The sequence below is a fragment of the Tauraco erythrolophus genome, chromosome 1 (assembly GCF_009769465.1).
Source record: "Tauraco erythrolophus isolate bTauEry1 chromosome 1, bTauEry1.pri, whole genome shotgun sequence".
Taxonomy (NCBI): domain Eukaryota; kingdom Metazoa; phylum Chordata; class Aves; order Musophagiformes; family Musophagidae; genus Tauraco; species Tauraco erythrolophus.
Window position 1 is genome coordinate 1,164,234 of NC_141465.1, and position 16,709 is coordinate 1,180,942.

At 47.2% G+C, this 16,709-nt stretch overlaps 1 protein-coding gene across 1 annotated transcript; it reads left to right on the forward strand.

Moving 5' to 3' along the window:
• Nucleotides 1–1,815: 1,815 nt before the first annotated feature.
• Nucleotides 1,816–15,888, forward strand: LOC104381081 (cystatin-B). Its single transcript, XM_086608984.1, has 3 exons — nucleotides 1,816–1,910; nucleotides 14,478–14,579; nucleotides 15,091–15,888. The coding sequence occupies exons 1-3, from the start codon at nucleotides 1,845–1,847 to the stop codon at nucleotides 15,217–15,219; spliced, it is 297 nt and encodes a 98-aa protein (XP_086465110.1). The 5' UTR covers nucleotides 1,816–1,844; the 3' UTR covers nucleotides 15,220–15,888.
• Nucleotides 15,889–16,709: the final 821 nt, after the last annotated feature.

The following is a 16,709-nucleotide window of genomic DNA, read 5'->3' on the forward strand; positions in this document are numbered from 1 at the left end:
CTGACAACCCTTTCAGAGAAGAAATACTTTCTAACATCCAACCTGAACCTCCCCTGACTGAATCTCTCCCTTTTTGGCTTGGGAGAGCAAAGTGGAAGTCCAAAACACCAAGGAGCGCGCTACTAAGACATGTTATTTTAACCCTTTGTTGACTTGTTACATTCACCTGCAAGTGGACTCAGATTTTAATTACACCACATAAGACCCAACCCCACTTTAAGGCCTGCAAATTACAATATTTAATTAAAGCTACAGCACAGCGGGTTAAAATAAAAAAAAAAAAAAAAAGTTTGAAAACACAAATCCTTGTGGCCACAATTTTGGAAACCACATTCTACCCCTTGACCCGGTGGGAGTTGCTTATTGCCTCTGAAAAAGCAGGTCCCTTCCCCAGGCTTAGTTTAGGGTCCGGAATTGGGAGTCTCCTGAGTCTAAATGCACAAACGGAGATGGGCACTAGATGGCAGAAAGGGCTAAAAAAAAAAAAAAAATAAAAGCAACTTCCGTTACAGCCCACACTTCCAAAAATTTCAGTAGCCAAACAGTTTTAGTGCTAGTGAATCATTCCTGCGGGCCAAAACCAGTACGGTAGCCCCTGAACCAGAGGTGACAGCACTGAAAGCACAGAAGTGCTTAAGGAATGAAATGAAAATGAATGAAATAATGAAAAAACACAGGACACAAACCAAAGGCTGTGCACGAACACGGACCTGTGAGAAACAGAAAGTCGCCATCAGCTGCCTTTTTATCCTGCAAGATAATTTTCACCGGCTACGCACACGGTAGGGAATGTCGAATTTTGCTCAGACGCCTGTCCAAAAGCCTGTCTGTGTGTGTGTCACACAAGACAAAACTGATGAAGACAAGTTGGAAAACGTTCCTTGTGTTGAAAGCTCAAGCCTGAGAACCTCCACTGGCACGTCCCATCAGAAGGTGCCGATGGGAATGGCTGCTCCCACCCTCCATGGCTCAAAAACCTACTGGAAAGCATGTGCCAAGCTGGTATTTTGTGAACCATCCGACAGCGAAGCAACATCAGAGTCTATCAGCCCTGTGGTGGGATTCCCGTTGGCAAACTTGGCTGATGGGCAGGGAATCGCCCCAGGAGGAGCCCGATCCTTCATCCCCACTGCTCACAAACCCAGCAGCGCTCTGCCAGCCCGGAGCCCCAGCCGAGCGTTTATTTGCTCCCTGCAGAGGAGAGAGATGATCCCAGGGGGAAAGGAACTTTTCTTCCCGATGCTGTTTCGTGCTTCTCACCACGTCCTCCCTACCAGTGCGGGATGCCCACTCCATATGCCATGTCCCCCGCTGTTAAATAAATTTATTATTATGTTATGTAAACCAGCATCCCAACGGATGCTGGGACGTGGAGGGAGGAAGTTGTCGTTGTTTTTCCAAGGATTCTGGATGTTTAAACTGGGAGGAAATGTAGCTGAAGACCTAAACATCCAGACTGAGGTCTCACCGGGGGGGTTTCCCAAAGGCGGGATAATTCCCCACGGCTGGAGAACGGCACCACCAGCCCGGGAAAGGGAGTCCCGGAGAGGGGAACCTCCCGCGCCGGCAAAGCCGACACGGTACCGGCTGCTGGAAAACGGGAACACAGCGGGAAGAGACACAGCTGCGGCTCGGGACGGCCCGCGGGGTCCCGCGGATCGCTCCGCAGGCGCCTCCCGCCGCGGAACCAAACCCCCCCCGGCCCCGGAGCCATCGCTGCCGCCGCCGTCACGCCGTTCCCACCCCCTGTTCCCACCCCCCGTTCCCGGTCCCGCCCCGGTCCCGCCCCGGCGGCAGGCGCGGCGCCGCCCGACGGAGCGCACCGGCGCGGTGCGGCTGCCACCATGTTGTGCGGAGGCGTCTCGGCGGCCCGGCCCGCCACCGACGAGACGCAGAGGATCGCGGACGAGGTGAGGGGACCCCCGGGAGGGACCCCCCCCGGGCCCGGGAAGGGCTTAGCGGGGAGAGCGAGCGGTTCTCCCGGGGCCGGGCCCAGCGCATCCAGCGGCGGGTCTGAGCGCACCGCTCGGGCCGCCTCCCCCGGGCCCTGGGGGGTTCGGCCGCTCCTCTGCCTGCCCCCCTCTGCCCTTCATCCCCCCCTTCTGCCCTTCCTCCCCCTCGGCTTAAAAAGTAAAGAATCGGGACAAGCGGCGGGGACGTACCGGGCCGCCGCCGGCGCTCGGTGCCCGCTCGGTGGTTTTGTGCGCTCCGGGGCAGGCGGAGGTGTTTCCAGAGGGCGTTTTTCAGGGATTTAAAGACGAACTGTGGCAGCGTCGGGGGCTCCGGGAGAGCCGAGGGGCTCCCGGCGCCGTGCGGGGGATGCGGTGCCCACCGCCGGGCAGCCGTGCGCGTCCCGGCTCGGGAAGCGCCGTTCTCCTGAGCTTGAGGGAGCAGCCCGGGGGCTTCTTGCCAAGTCTGAACCTTGTAGCTGCTTTTTTTTGGTTGTGTTTTTTTATTTTTTTAATCGGGGGAATAAGTAAGAAAACTTCTTTGCTGCTTCTGCTCTTCCCCAGCGCAGAATTTGGCTCTAAGCACTGCCAGCCCCAAATATTCCTTAAATTACTGCCCGCGTTCATGGAGCGCATCCTTTGGCTCTAAAAACGCCAAGGTATGATGACTAAGTTCTTTCAAAGCGCTCAGTCTGGTTTCATTTACGAGGAGAACTCAAGTTCCTTCTGCTTTTTTGGCTTTTTATCAGCCGGGGTGTGTGAAGCCAGTGAAGATGAAGGACGAGCTTCAGCTTCTTAACGCTCTTCTTCATCATCCGGCTTCGTTCCGCAGGGTGCAGCAGTTTCTGAACACGTACAGAGCACCCAAAGGCACAGCAGGCATTGAAATTAACATTTAGCTTGTAGAATGTTGATGATTCTGTTAAAAAAATAAAAATAAAACGTGCATCTCCTAAGCGCCAGCCTGAGCTTGCAGTAACGAGTGCATTATTTAGAATTGCTGAAAGAGTCACAGTTATTGTTTTGACCTGAAAAGGCCTAATGTTTTGTTAAAGATAATGTGAATGCTCAATTCATGATGCACATGGACCGAAAAACGAGGTTTGAAATCCTGACTTTCGATGTTGTGGCAGGCTGCAGTGGTTTGGTAATCCAAAAATAAGGTGAAGATAATAAAAACAAAACCCAGTTTGATTCGGAAGTGAACGGAGTTAACCAAAAATCTGGCGTTTTCATTTAAATCACGTAAATATTTCAAAGTTTGTCCAGCTTGTTTTGATTGCCAGTTTAAATGACTTTAATGAAATACAGGTGGGAAAACCCAAAACTGAAACTTTCCCATGCATCTGGATACAGACTGCGAAGGAAACATTAGTTTTGTTAAATCAAGGTAGACCTTGTCCAATTGTTTTGTTGGCTTAAAATCAAATCTTTGTGAAGATTTGTTCAGAGAGCCTGCCAGTTCGCTTGCCATAAATACGTTTCCTCTTCCTGCTTTTCCAGTTCTTGCCTCCCTTGTATTATTTTGTAAGAATCGTGGCGATGGCCCAAGTGGCCCTGGCAAGTACTGCTGCTTGCCCAGGGCAGGTACAGCATGAGACAGAGCAGGACAGCTTCCTTCCAACGACATCTGGCTTAGGATTCCCACAGGAACTGCCTCTCCACGGCAAGGATTTCCACCCCAGCCTGTTCAGCCTGTGGCATCTCACTGGCAGCTGTGGCAGAGGTTAGTCAGGGTGATTTTGAACCATCTACTTTTTAGTACCTGCTGTGGGAGTGAGCAAACAGGCCATGCAGAACAGTGAAGAGCCTTCAGGACATGATAATTTTCAGCCCTGGGATGGAATCTTGGCTTGTTTCGTTGGGAAGGGACTGCACCTCCTGCCCAGCAAAGGGTCGGCAGCCCCAGGCTGCTCCGGGCTTTGGCCAGGCAGGTGTTGAAAACCTCTGAGAATGGCAGCTGCACAATTTCTCTGGGCAACCTGCTGGATTGCCAGAGTGTCCTCAGGGGAAAAGTTCTTCCTTATATCCAGGCTGAACCTCCAATTTCAATTTATGACTGTTGGATCTCATTCTTCTGCCCCTCTGTAAAGAGCCTGGCTTCATGTAGGTCCTAGAAAGCTCTCCTCAAAGCCTTCTCTTCTCCAGGCTGAGCAAGCTCATTTCCTTCCTCTCCTAACAGCGCCAGTGCTCCGGCCGTATGACCTCATGGTGGCCTTCCGCTGAGCTCGCTACAGTTTATTGCCATCTTTCTTGTATTGGGGACCAAAAACTGGACACAGGATTCCAGATGTGCTCTCACAAGTGCCAAGTAAAGGGCAATAATGGCTCGCTTCTCTCTTCCTGCTGGGCCCCTGCTGATGCAGCCCAGTGAGCTGTGGTTACTCCCAGGGCGCGATGCTGGCTCGTGTTTAGTGCACTGTCCACCGGGACCCCCAGGTGGAGACTGAGGTGGTGAACCATAGCAGGTCTTTCAGAGAGTACTTCTCCCTGGGCCTTCTCTCCCAGAACTGAACCAGGATGACAAATTGTCACATGCTGTGGTGAGTCATTGCCAAGATAACGCCCTGGCAAGCTTGCAGACACACGTGGCTCCGAGCTGGCTGCAGTCATGGAGCCCAGTGTTCAGCTTTTGGGTGGAAACACAGAAATGTGCTGAGCCACGGCAGTTTCGAGACCTAAGAACCCAACCTTGCACAGCCCCTGGGGTTGTTAAAGGAGCACAGGGTCAGTGGGATGCTCGTGTCCGCCCTCTCCCCAGCTTCTTAAAATTTGTAATAGTAGCTCTAGTGATGGAAACTTCAACCTTTTGCTCCATCCTCTGACTCAGGAGAAGCTGGGGAGGGAGGTCCGTGTTGCGGCCGAAGACGGGGAAGCAAGACGCATCAATATGATGAGTAAAAAGGCTTCCGCTTTATTCTGTGATACTGCTCTTTTTATAACATAGCTCGGTTCTGTGCACGCTTTCATGCGCTGTACTTAGCAAGCTAATTGGTCTAACACTACTGTTCACGCGACAAGCACGAGTATGATACACACTGTGATTGGATACAGATTTCTATATTTGTTACAATATTTTAATATTTTTGCAGTTAGTATGTTTTGCTCAGAATCTTGTTTTTCATAGTTTCATCCTTCTTGCTTTTTTCCCAGGGACAGTGTGTTTTTCACAGCTTCAACCTACCTTCTTATCTCAAGGACAGTGTTCTTTTTATATTCGCTGATACACATTCCTTACTGTTAACACTTGGGCTGCAACATCTCCCCCTCTTTTTTCAAAAACGGCGTGCGCTATAGCTGACAAGCGTTGGGTCATACATTGCATTAAGCATGGTCCAAAAAGCAAGAGAAAGCCTAACAACAAAAGAGGCCCTAAGCACGTTTTGATGAGATCTCTCAACCAACCATCTATTCCCCAGGAAGTTAACCATCCATCGATGCCATCTACCTCTTTCAAGGCATGTAGTTTGTCCTTTAGTTGTTTAAGTTTTCTATGCACTGACTCTCCTGGACCTGTTAAATTCATACAACACATTCCTTCGATCTCTTCGCAACCATGCCCATGGGCTAAAAGCAAATAGTCAATCGCTGCTCTGTTTTGCAATACTGCATGATTGACACTTTCTACATCTTTCGTTAATTCATCTAGAATGCTGGATGTTAAGTTTATCTCGTCACGAGCCCAGCAACCTAGTTGTTTTGCTAAGGTGAGCGCTTTTGCTGCTGCTAACCCTGGGAAAAGTGTGGAGGCAGCTACTCGTCCAAATTCACTCCAAAACGTGGGATTGCCTACACTGCTACAGTCTAGATCATGTAGGCTTCTTTTTCTCCTGGTGTGATTTTCACTCCATTCTCTTAATAGGGATATATTGGGATGGAATAAGGCTAGTTGGCCTAAATAACAAGGACTTCCTTCTGGTTGTTTTGGAATGCCATTCCATGCCCTGTCTCCACAAATTAAGAAAATTCCTTCGGGCAACCTTCGAGGTTCAGTAATGTTGCTGCCATTGCAGCTCGAGTATAGAAAGCGAAGTACCGATGCGCTGTCAAGATTAGAATCTAAGGTTGCCCATAGTTTCCTGTTTTTATTCAAGTTGTTTGGGTCTAATGGCAAAAATGAAAACCATCCTCCTATTTTCCCAGCGGTAGTGTTTGCATGCATGCTACCAAGCAGGTCTAGTTCTTCTGGATCAGACTGGAGGGAAGCATTAAGTGCATGAATAAGCCGGCGTTGTACTGCTCCGTCATACTGTTGAGGGGTTGCTCTATAGATCGTTGTGGTATTGAAGTTGCTATATGTTAGGTTGGTGGCGTTTACCAGCCCTCTAAAGGCTGCCACTTTCCATGTTGGTACTCCTATGAGACAGGTACGGAATGGGTTTCCAATACCACCCAGGGCTAGGCAGATTGATGACTGGTTTGTTTTGTTAGCAATGGTTACCCATATGTTGTCTCTCGGGCTGATGGAGTTGATTCCATAGGTCATTTGGCACCACACTAAGATTCCTGTTACTATAGGTATTATCTTACCAATAAATTCCTCCATCCCTGTCATGATGTCTACACTGCTTCTGATATCTGGTACCCAACACTTGTGTCTTTTGTGCTACTTCTACAACAGTCAATAGTTTTTGTAACCTAAAAGCTGCGTGTGCTAATATAGCTTCTTCTGCACTCTCAAACAACGCAGTTAACCTTTGTCGTGAAGCGTTCTCTATTCTAAGCCAAGCAGCAAGCGCCTGGTATGGGTTAATATCTAAAGCGCGTCTACAATCTGCACAGCCTTGCACTGTGTCACGTTGCGATTCATGACATATGCGACTACAACCTCCACACTCTATAGTTATAACCTGTAACCTTCTACATCTACACCTACAGTGCGTTAGCGGGTATAATTTTGCAACTTTGCGCGTGCGTATTAAACTACGGATAAAGGCAAAATCTATCTCGTCTAGATCAGAGTCGTCTAATATGTTCTTTGGAAGATTTAGCACTTCTTCTATTCTTCTGCAGAGAGGTCCGAGTCTTTGGGAACTCCTGGATTGCCTCCGCCTTCGCCTTTCAGTTCGCGCGTTGGGGGACATCTCCCCCTCTTTTTTCAAAATGGCAGCGAGTCGCTTTACATCTTGATGGCACCGTTCAACAATAGCCTGACCCGTACTGTTGTACGGAACACCTTTTCTATGTTCAATTCCCCAATCTGCTAAAAATGCAGCACATGCTGTTCCTGCGTATGCAGGAGCATTGTCTGTTTTGATGACTTGTGGTAAGCCAAGGGCAGCAAATGCTGAAAGCCAATGTTGTTTCACACATCGGAAGGCGGTAGAAGGCGCTGGTGTCGCCCATACAGCTCTGCTGCAAGTGTCCACGGTGACGTGGATATGGCGCAGTGGACCAAAGGTGGGAAACTCAGTTACATCAGTTTGCCACACTCCTCTTGGTTGCAATCCTCGAGGGTTGGTGCCTTGCAGCGACGATGGCACGGGCTTGTGCTCGCGACAGTGCAAACTCTTTCTGAAGAGGTCGAGCAGATTGGTGAAAAAATTTGTGTGATCGATCAGTGACAGCGTTGCCCCTTTTTTTTTTTTTCTTGCACGAATAAAACTCTGTGTAGGAGACTGGCAATTTCAGTTACTAGCATATTGTTTTGGTACAGCTTTGCAAAAGCAGTTTCTAGTATACTACTTCCCTTTCCGAGGGCCTTACTATTTCCACTATACCCAAGATTTCGCTGAGCAGGAGGGTGTCAATCGGCAGGGTCGTTGTGGAGAAGGGAGGCAGGCACGGCACCTTCAGGGCGTCCCCTGTTTATCCACACAGTGTGCTCTGCAGCCTCCCTCAGCTCCGCTCTGAGCCATCTCTTTTCACCCTTAGCAGAGTCTACGACAAAGGTACTGACACGGCGTTGCCGCACGCGTGGCCAGTGCGTGCAACAAGGCTGCCCAGTATGTGCTCTGCCGGCTAACAGCGATTTTTGCGAATCGCAACATGTTGTTCAATAACAATCCTCCTAGCTTCTCTTTTCAAAGTTACGTGCTTACAACTAAGTCCAGTTAGTAATTCTTTGTCATTAATTTGGTACCAGTTAATTCTTTTCCTTCCAGTAGCTACGGGTGGAATCCATACACTTTCCGATCGGAGAAAAGACACAAAGCATATATACAAGCAACTTTCACACACATAATATACCTAACAATGAGAAACATAAGAACAGTTGATATATTAACATGAAATCTTACAAGTCTGTCCATTTGAACCATTCTCTTCATTCGGTGTTTCTGTGATCTCTGCTTGCTCTGCTAATTCTTGGATCTCCCCTTCTCTATTTGTAGTTTCAAAAGTCCTGGTTGGCTTTACGTTTCTTGCTGGTAACCACTATGGACCTGTGGGAAGAACACAAACATACCCTCTTCCCCCTGTAAGCAGAGGTGCAGGGCCATCCCATGAGTTGAGTCCAGCTTCTTATAACATGCTGTTGATTTTTCTGCAAAAATGGCACTGGGTTTAAAATTGTGATCCACAGCCATAGTATGTTGCCTAGAAGCAGACAAATTAAGAAAATTTAAAACATATGTGGCTTTGTCCAAGGATTCTTGCAGGGAAATATACGGAAGACTGCCCCTTTTTGTTTATCAAACATTCGTTTTAACGTTAAATGAGTTTGTTCAATAACAGCTTGTCCCATAGGTGAATGAGGGATACTGGTAGTGTGAGTCACTCTCCAATCCTGAAAAAAGGCACCATACTGGATCACTGTTTGTCCCAATTTTCTTTGGTACTCCCATGGTTTTCTTCAGTGTGAGCAGTAGCAACAACAAGGGCAGAAAACATATCAACAGTTACATGCACATATTTAGATCGATTAGACAATTGAATATAAGTAATATCAGTTTGCCATAATTCATTGGCACATAAACCTGTTGGATTTACTCCTGCTGGAGTATTTGAAGGCACAATACATTGACGGTCAGGGTAGGCATGTACAATTTGCTAAGCTTGATTTACTGTCTGACCTGACAGAGAGCATCATCTACTACCAATTGACAAACTGTAGGATTATTCATCATTCCTTGAAGCAGTACAATCCAATGATATTGTTGCGTGGGTCGTTCATTGTTAAGCACTGGAACTGAAAAGGCAAATCTAGGACAATCGTTAGGGTGCAAATAAATAAAAAAGTAAAAAGGTGAAATAACCCAATCTTCTAAATCAATTGCCATCAAATGCTAACATTCTGGAATCATAGTAGGATTTGGTACACCCGGTTGTAATGCACCCATTGGTGAAATGATTGTATTAACAGCTCTTAAATCTTTTAACATAAATCTCCATTTTCCTGATTTCTTTGGGATAACAAATATTGGAGGGAATTATATGTCCTAATTTGAGCTGTTCATTGACTAATTTTTGAGTTCAGTTCAGTCGCTCACCTTTTAGTGGCCACTGATCGACCCAGACCGGCTTGCCAGCTTGAGTCAGGGCTGGACATCAGTGACGTGCTAAAAATTTGAGGTTAGCCTCACATTCCACTGATTCAACAAATCCCGACCTCATAATGTACATGGGACATCAAAAACATATGGTTTCAAAACAGCTTGTTTGTTACCTGGGCCTACTACTAACAAGGTCTGTGCACTCTGCTGTGGGATCTGTGTTCCACCTACTCCGATCACAGCTGCCAGGGCTTGTATCAGAGGCCGAGAGGGTGGCCAGTCAGGATTTTTCACTATAGATACATCAGCCCCTGTGTCAACTAGGCCAGAAAAGCCTTCCCATTAATGATTACTGTTAAAGGAGGCTGTGCAGCTGTGACTGTCTGTGTCCAAAATTCTTTTGTGATAGCAGAGTGGCCTTTATTGTTGTTATACACGCAGCTTTTATAGATTATTACTCAGGCCACGATGTGTCTATGCGGCCCTCACCCAACTGTGATTGATTACAAACAATAGTGCACGCACCTATTTTAATTTTACTATTGGCTATGCCTAAAAAGGAGCTATTTTTTACTTGCTAAACTAAACATCATTTTCTCACACACTCTATATCAACTTCCCAAACTCCTCATGTCAACTTCTCACACTCCCTGCACCAGCTGTTCACACTCCCTTTTCTTTCTCATCCTCTTTATCGGTGTTTCCCAACTTCAGAAAAGAGCACAGGCTTAAATCATCAAGGTCAAACCTCAACTGTAGCTGTGTGTATGATGCCACAACTCCCCCTTTTTTGTTTTTCTGTGACCATTACTTGATGAACCGTACTCTGTACCGTTCGCTGGGAGCGAGACAATAGGCAGGGGGTGATTATTACTATGCATAAAAGAACTACTAGCAATATAATGTCTGCTTTATTAAAGATTTTAACCATCCTGTCAATTAAGAGCATTGATAAGGCAGAAGCTGTAGCATTAATTTGTTTTGCAAGCCAACAACCCAACTTATTCAGTGTAGTTAACACCTGTGCCACTCCAACTCCTGGTGCAAATATTGAAGCTGCAATGATTTTAGCTGGTTCCCAAAATTTTGCTTTATAGTGTTTCGAGCCCACATTGTGACACGCCTTTACTAAACCTGCAATCGTTTTTGCCCGATTTCTGATAAGATCAAGAGCTTATTGACAGTCTGTGTTAGCATTTTCAATGGCTAGCTGGAATACCAACACATCTGCAGTAGCCGGATTTTCTGTTTATCTCTGAACTGCCATTTGTAGCTGATCAAAGAAATGCTCATAAGGTTCCTGTGCTCCCTGCCGAATGGAAGCAAAGGAAGCCTCCTCTGTCCCAAAAATCAGGGACACGTCTTAATGCTCTCGTAGCCAATTCAGTCAGCTGTTGGAAAGCCACTTGCTGTAACCCTGCCTGTGCCTAATTTTGACATGAGTGACATTTTATTCATTCCAACATATTTAGCTCTCGATTTAAGAGATTTAACACCTATAACACTTTAGCTATTGTTTCATTGGGAGATTTCCCCATCATTCCTCTTTCTTGTTTCAAAAGCATATTTTCCAAAGTACCATGTGCGTGTTCTATGATCGGTTGCCCAGTAGGATTGTAAGAAACACCAGCAACATGCTCAATACTTTATGATGACAAAAATACATATGTCTGATAAGAAGTGTATGCCAAAGTTCCTGCGAGCGTAAACCACGAAGATCAACACCATTCACTGGTGGCATGATCATATTTTAACAGGTACTACACAATTGTACAATTGAGCGGGCTTGCTCTCTTGTTATACCAAATTGTCACCTAATAGCATTAGCATTCTGATGGTAGAAGTCATGCAAGATGTTTGCCTGCATGAGCGAGTTTGGTACCAGAGCTGCACTCGTGAGGGGCTCAGCTCGCCTGCTCCCTTCTGCTATAGGCCCTGGCAGCGTGGTGTGCGCTCGCAGATGTACAATGGAATGTGCATGTTTACGGTTTTGCAACACTGATATTAACTGTTGAAATTGCTGGAACAGAAGAGAATTAGTTATTTGCCGCGATGCCGATCGAGACGATCCAAGTTACGATGTGCTCTCTCTTGGTACAACCTGGGCCACAGGCAGCGGCCGGGCGGGGGGGGGGGGGGGGGGGGGGTGGTCAGCCCTCCCTCGCCTCAGCCGGGCGGGGGGGCGATGACGACCCAGCAGCCCTGTGCCGCCCCCCCCCTTGTTGTTGTTGCTCTTGTTGTTGTTGCCGCAGCTCCGGCCGCTCGCGCTCCGTAACCGCCGCCGCCCCCTCCCGCCGAGGGGACCATCAGCCGCGAACGAACCGGCGCAGCGGGGCCCGCAGCGCGTCTCCGTCCTTTCCAGCCGCGGTTCGTCCCTGCACACGAGCGGCAGCGCCGAGGCAAACGCCGCCCGCGGCCCCGGCCGGCAGCAGCAGCGGCGTTCCCGGGGCGCCGCCGGGCGCGGTGGGCGGCGCGGCGCGGGGGTGCCGGTGTACCGACTTCGTTGGAAGCGGGGGAAAGAAATAAGTCTGTCTTTCGTTCGGGGCCCTGGATCAAAAGATTCGATGATGACTTTTCCAGGCCGGCAGCATCCCCACAGGTGGCTGCACGCCAAAGTTTAACGTCTATAGTGTCCCAAGTCCTTGTCAGGTATATATTTGAAGAGCTTGCCTCCGGTACATGGGCTGATACCCAAACCAGGAGTACCGGGAGTTTTATCAAGTTAGAACTGTTAGTAGTGCTGGTTTCTCTAGCACTTTGTCCCAGTCGCTTACCTCCTCCTGTTGAGGCAGTTGTTGCTTATTTGTGTTTTTTTGTGTTTTTTTTTTTTTTTTTTTTTTTTTTTTTTTTTTTTTTTTTTTTTTTGCTTTTTTTTTGCTTTTTTTTTTTTTTTTGTTTTTTTTTTTTGTTTTTCAGTCGCTTACTTCTTTTGCATACCCCCCTGCAATCAGGGGCCAATATCTTTTTCTAAGTTTTAGTCCACGCTCCTCTAAGAAGCTTTTCAACAACGACAATGCAACATCCCGTTCCATCATCTCATTCCCAGGCTGTCATTGAAGCATTCCCCATCCCGATCCAGACCTTGGTCTGCCTGACTCACCGGTCAGTCCGTAGCGCTACGATTCCGCCTCTCTCGGGCCGTCCGCCTCTCGGGCTATTCCGCCTCTCTCGGGCTATCCGCCTCTCTCGGGCGCCGGGATGGCCGTCCTCTCTCTCGTCCGCGTTGTGGTCGTTGAAAACCCTCTTGATCACGTCGGGGTCACCAGATGTTGCGGCCGAAGACGGGGAAGCAAGACGCATCAATATGATGAGTAAAAAGGCTTCCGCTTTATTCTGTGATACTGCTCTTTTATAACATAGCTCGGTTCTGTGCACGCTTTCATGCGCTGTACTTAGCAAGCTAATTGGTCTAACACTACTGTTCACGCGACAAGCACGAGTATGATACACACTGTGATTGGATACAGATTTCTATATTTGTTACAATATTTTAATATTTTTGCAGTTAGTATGTTTTGCTCAGAATCTTGTTTTTCATAGTTTCATCCTTCTTGCTTTTTTCCCAGGGACAGTGTGTTTTTCACAGCTTCAACCTACCTTCTTATCTCAAGGACAGTGTTCTTTTTATATTCGCTGATACACATTCCTTACTGTTAACACTTGGGCTGCAACAGGTCCGAATCACTGTGCTTTTTGGAGCTGTGCCCTTCGTTGCATCTTAGGATGCCAAGTTGTTGGGTGCACTTTGATTTCCATATGGCAAAAAACATACGTACAAAAGCATCCAGACATCATTGTCTGACTCTTGCTGTACTGTTCACAGCCTGGAGAAGCGTCGAGGTATCACCTCTGAGAGAAGATGTGCAGGATGGTCACGGCTCCCAGGGACAGGTCACTGATCAGCTGCCTTGGAAAGGCACCCGAGTTTGGTCCTGCGCCTCCCCAGTGCTGGAGCAGTGGGAGAACTCACCCCGTTGCAGGAGTTTCTGTTCCTGCTTCACCTGCAGCACCTGAGCAGTGGCAAACTGGCACTTGTTTCCCCCAAGGAAGCAGGTGGGATGCAGGCAGGAGAGCAAATGTATGAATTCCCCTTGGCTTTAGGGAGAAGGGGAAGCACAGCATATAGCTGGAAAGAGAAAAATCTCCTCACTGCAGGTACTGTTGCACTGGGGGTGGAGGGAGGGCTACACAATGATGCTGTGCAGGAGGTAAGGCCTGGGTAGGACTGCACTTGGAGCAAGGATTCCAAGGCTAATCCCTTCTGCCCTCGTAAACAGAGCCTGAAATCTGCTCTCCTGACCGAGAATTTCGTTTGTACAGCCAGGACCTTGTAGAGAGCCAAGCGTGGGACAGAAGAGCTGCAACTCCTGTGAGTTCATGCCTCCCACTGAGGTATTGGACAAGTTACTTTGACTTCTTGAGCACTGGTTTTACACTCTGGAAACTGGGATGATAACTCAGAAGGCTTTATGGTTCAATGATTTTTTGGAAAAGAATTGCAGATCGAAAACATTAGAGATGTCAACTAAGTGGTGTAAAACCTCAGGCTTGGGTATTTTGCCTTCAAAGCTTAATTTTTGGATGCCTGTGACAGTTTTGTGATGCTGTTCTGAATCTGAAAAGGGAGCTAATGCCCTTTTCCTTCTTGTACAAATGGTGTATATTAAAAACTTCTCTTTAAAAAAGACCTACAGTCTTGTGCACATAGATCCTGAACCACTTCCCATTTGTTGTTAGATGCACAGGACGGAAAGGGAAGCTGAGACATCAACAGGGAAAATGATTTGTCAAAATAAACCTTCTGCAATACCCACACAGTTCTCTGCTGGAGGCTTCAGACTTGGTGTCAGCCTGTGACAAGTGAGTCACACCGTTGTCTTGGCTTTGCTGCCTGTCTGCATTTCTGGTCTTACTTTAACAGAAAACAGAACATTTTTCATTTTGATCCTTTCATAAGCTGGAAAAGCAGGAGCTCTGCGTCTGGGAGTTCAGCAGCAGTGACCTGGAGGGTGCTGAAGCACACTGGCAGCGCGGGCCCTAAGTCCTAAATACCTGAATCTTGCATCAGTCTTAAATAACCTGTTGTTTCCTTCAGGTGAAACCTCAGCTAGAAGAAAAAGAAGGGAAAACCTTTGATGTCTTCACTGCAACGGAGTTTAGAACTCAGATGGTTGCTGGAGTAAACTACTTCATCAAGGTAGAGGACACTGGGCCGTGGGTTTGTGTTGTTGTTTTTTTTTTTTTTTAATTAACATGTATAATATTTGGAATGGTGATTTTTTTTTTTTCTTTACTTACCTAGAGAGGGATGTTTATGATTTGGCTTTAATAAGAAAAAAATCTGCACATTAAAAAAAAAAAAACAAAACACCCCCCATCTCCTTGCCTATATTAAATGGAGATCAGGGTACTTCTCTATTTTCATCATGATTTTTATTTCTCAGTTGTTTTGTGAAACTGGGTTTGGGGGGCTAATCCCACATCTGGGATGTTGAGCACTAACATTGCACGAACTGGAGTCCAGATCCCCACAGGGATTAAATGTTATTTCCGCATAGTCACGACTTCCAGTCTGGATTAGAACAAGAGGTGATGGTTTTTCTTCCTGCCTCTCTGCTTCTCCAGCCCAGAACACACCGCTCTGCACCGTCCCTCCTGCTGAAGGCTGCTCTTGCTCCGTGGAACTCACTGGTTCTCGTGCTTTGCAGGTCCATGTTGGCAACGAGGAGTTCCTGCACCTGCGGGTGTTCCAGAGTCTTCCTCAGGAGAACAAGCCGCTGAGTCTCCACAGTTACCAGAGCAGCAAGAAGAAGCATGATGAACTGGCTTATTTCTAGTGAGCTCAGCTGGGCTGTTTTCCTCCTGGTTCCTTATGTGCATTTTCTATAGGCTGCAGGGTGTTGATTCCTGTGCCAGCAAAAGGAGAAAAGAAAGTGTCTTTTTTTTAAACTTAAAAATTGCTTTTATGCCATTCCCTTCCTGTGCAATATCTAGATTGTAGAGTCTCCTTTCACTTTTGCTGATGCAAAGCCAAGTAGCTGCGCTGACTTCAGTGCAACTGAACCAAAATACTGTGGCTGAGTCCAGTTTGTGGACTTCCTTGGGCTGGAAATGGAAAGGGGAGTGACACTGCCACTTGGGTGTTTGCAGCAAAGAGCAAGAGGAAAAACCTGAGGCTTTTCTCTGCTGTTTTGCAACTGTGAATATATCTGTAGATTGAAATCGTACTACAGATTTTATTGGCAAAGACCTGAAGAGGGGCTTGAGCTGCATTGATTTTGAAAGCAAGAGGAGGATTTTAGTCTTTTGAAACAAACATTCCCTTAGTGATCATGTTTATCCTCTTGCAGCAGTAGGATATAATGTCCAGTAGAGGGTGCAGAAGTTTTAAAAAAAAACCTCAACAACTTGCCTATTTTCTCAGTCCTAAGGAAAAGTCCTGGAAAGGAACTTAAGCTGGACAAGCATTTCTGCATTAATAACAATAAATATTTCTCTTGAGATGGTATATTTGACTGGTGTTTCACTGTTCTCTTTACTGGTTTTCAATAGTAGGTATGTTGCTCAGAATCTTTTTCCGTGAGTGTTTTTCATGTTCCCGATAACCTTATGTTCATTCTGTGTTGTAATTAGGAATACTTTATTTTAATCTGGTGCAGGACAGGAAAGGCAACAAGGAAGGCTCCAGCAGCAAGCAAGGAACACTAAGGAAAACTGTGAGCCCCCTGTGCTCGGGGCACAGAAAAGCCTGAGGCACTCAGCGCTGCCTTTGGCTCAGCCTTTCCTGGTAGGACTTACCTTTGGGAATTTGAGGTCCCTAAGATGAGCAGGAGAGTCTGGAGGAAGGGAGACTTCCCCCAGCAGAGCTGGATCAGTCTAAGGGAACACTTAAACTGGACTGAGCCAATGCCATGGGACTTGAGGGGAGGTATCCATGGATGCTTAGGGAGCTGGCCAGTGTCATTGCAAGGCCACCCTTTGAAAGGTCATGGGCATCAGGGGAGAACTGGAAGAAAGAAAATGTCACTCCTATGTTCAGGAAGGACGAGAAGGAAAATCTGGAGGCCCCAACGTGAGCAGCTGCTAACAGGAAAGTATTTTTGTGGATTGGGCTTCCCTCAACCTTTGTGACCTGTCAATGCTCAGTTCAAGACTGCTCTCATTGCACGTGGCTGATGCTACCAAGAAAAAAAAAAAAGTTTTGCCTGCAGAGGATGCCTGACAGTGTTTCGGAACGAGGATCTGACATGGGTATGGTCGAGTACCTCAGGTGCCAGAAACAGCCCTGAGCAGCATTTCAGAGCCTACTCGAGCTTTAGCCAGGCAG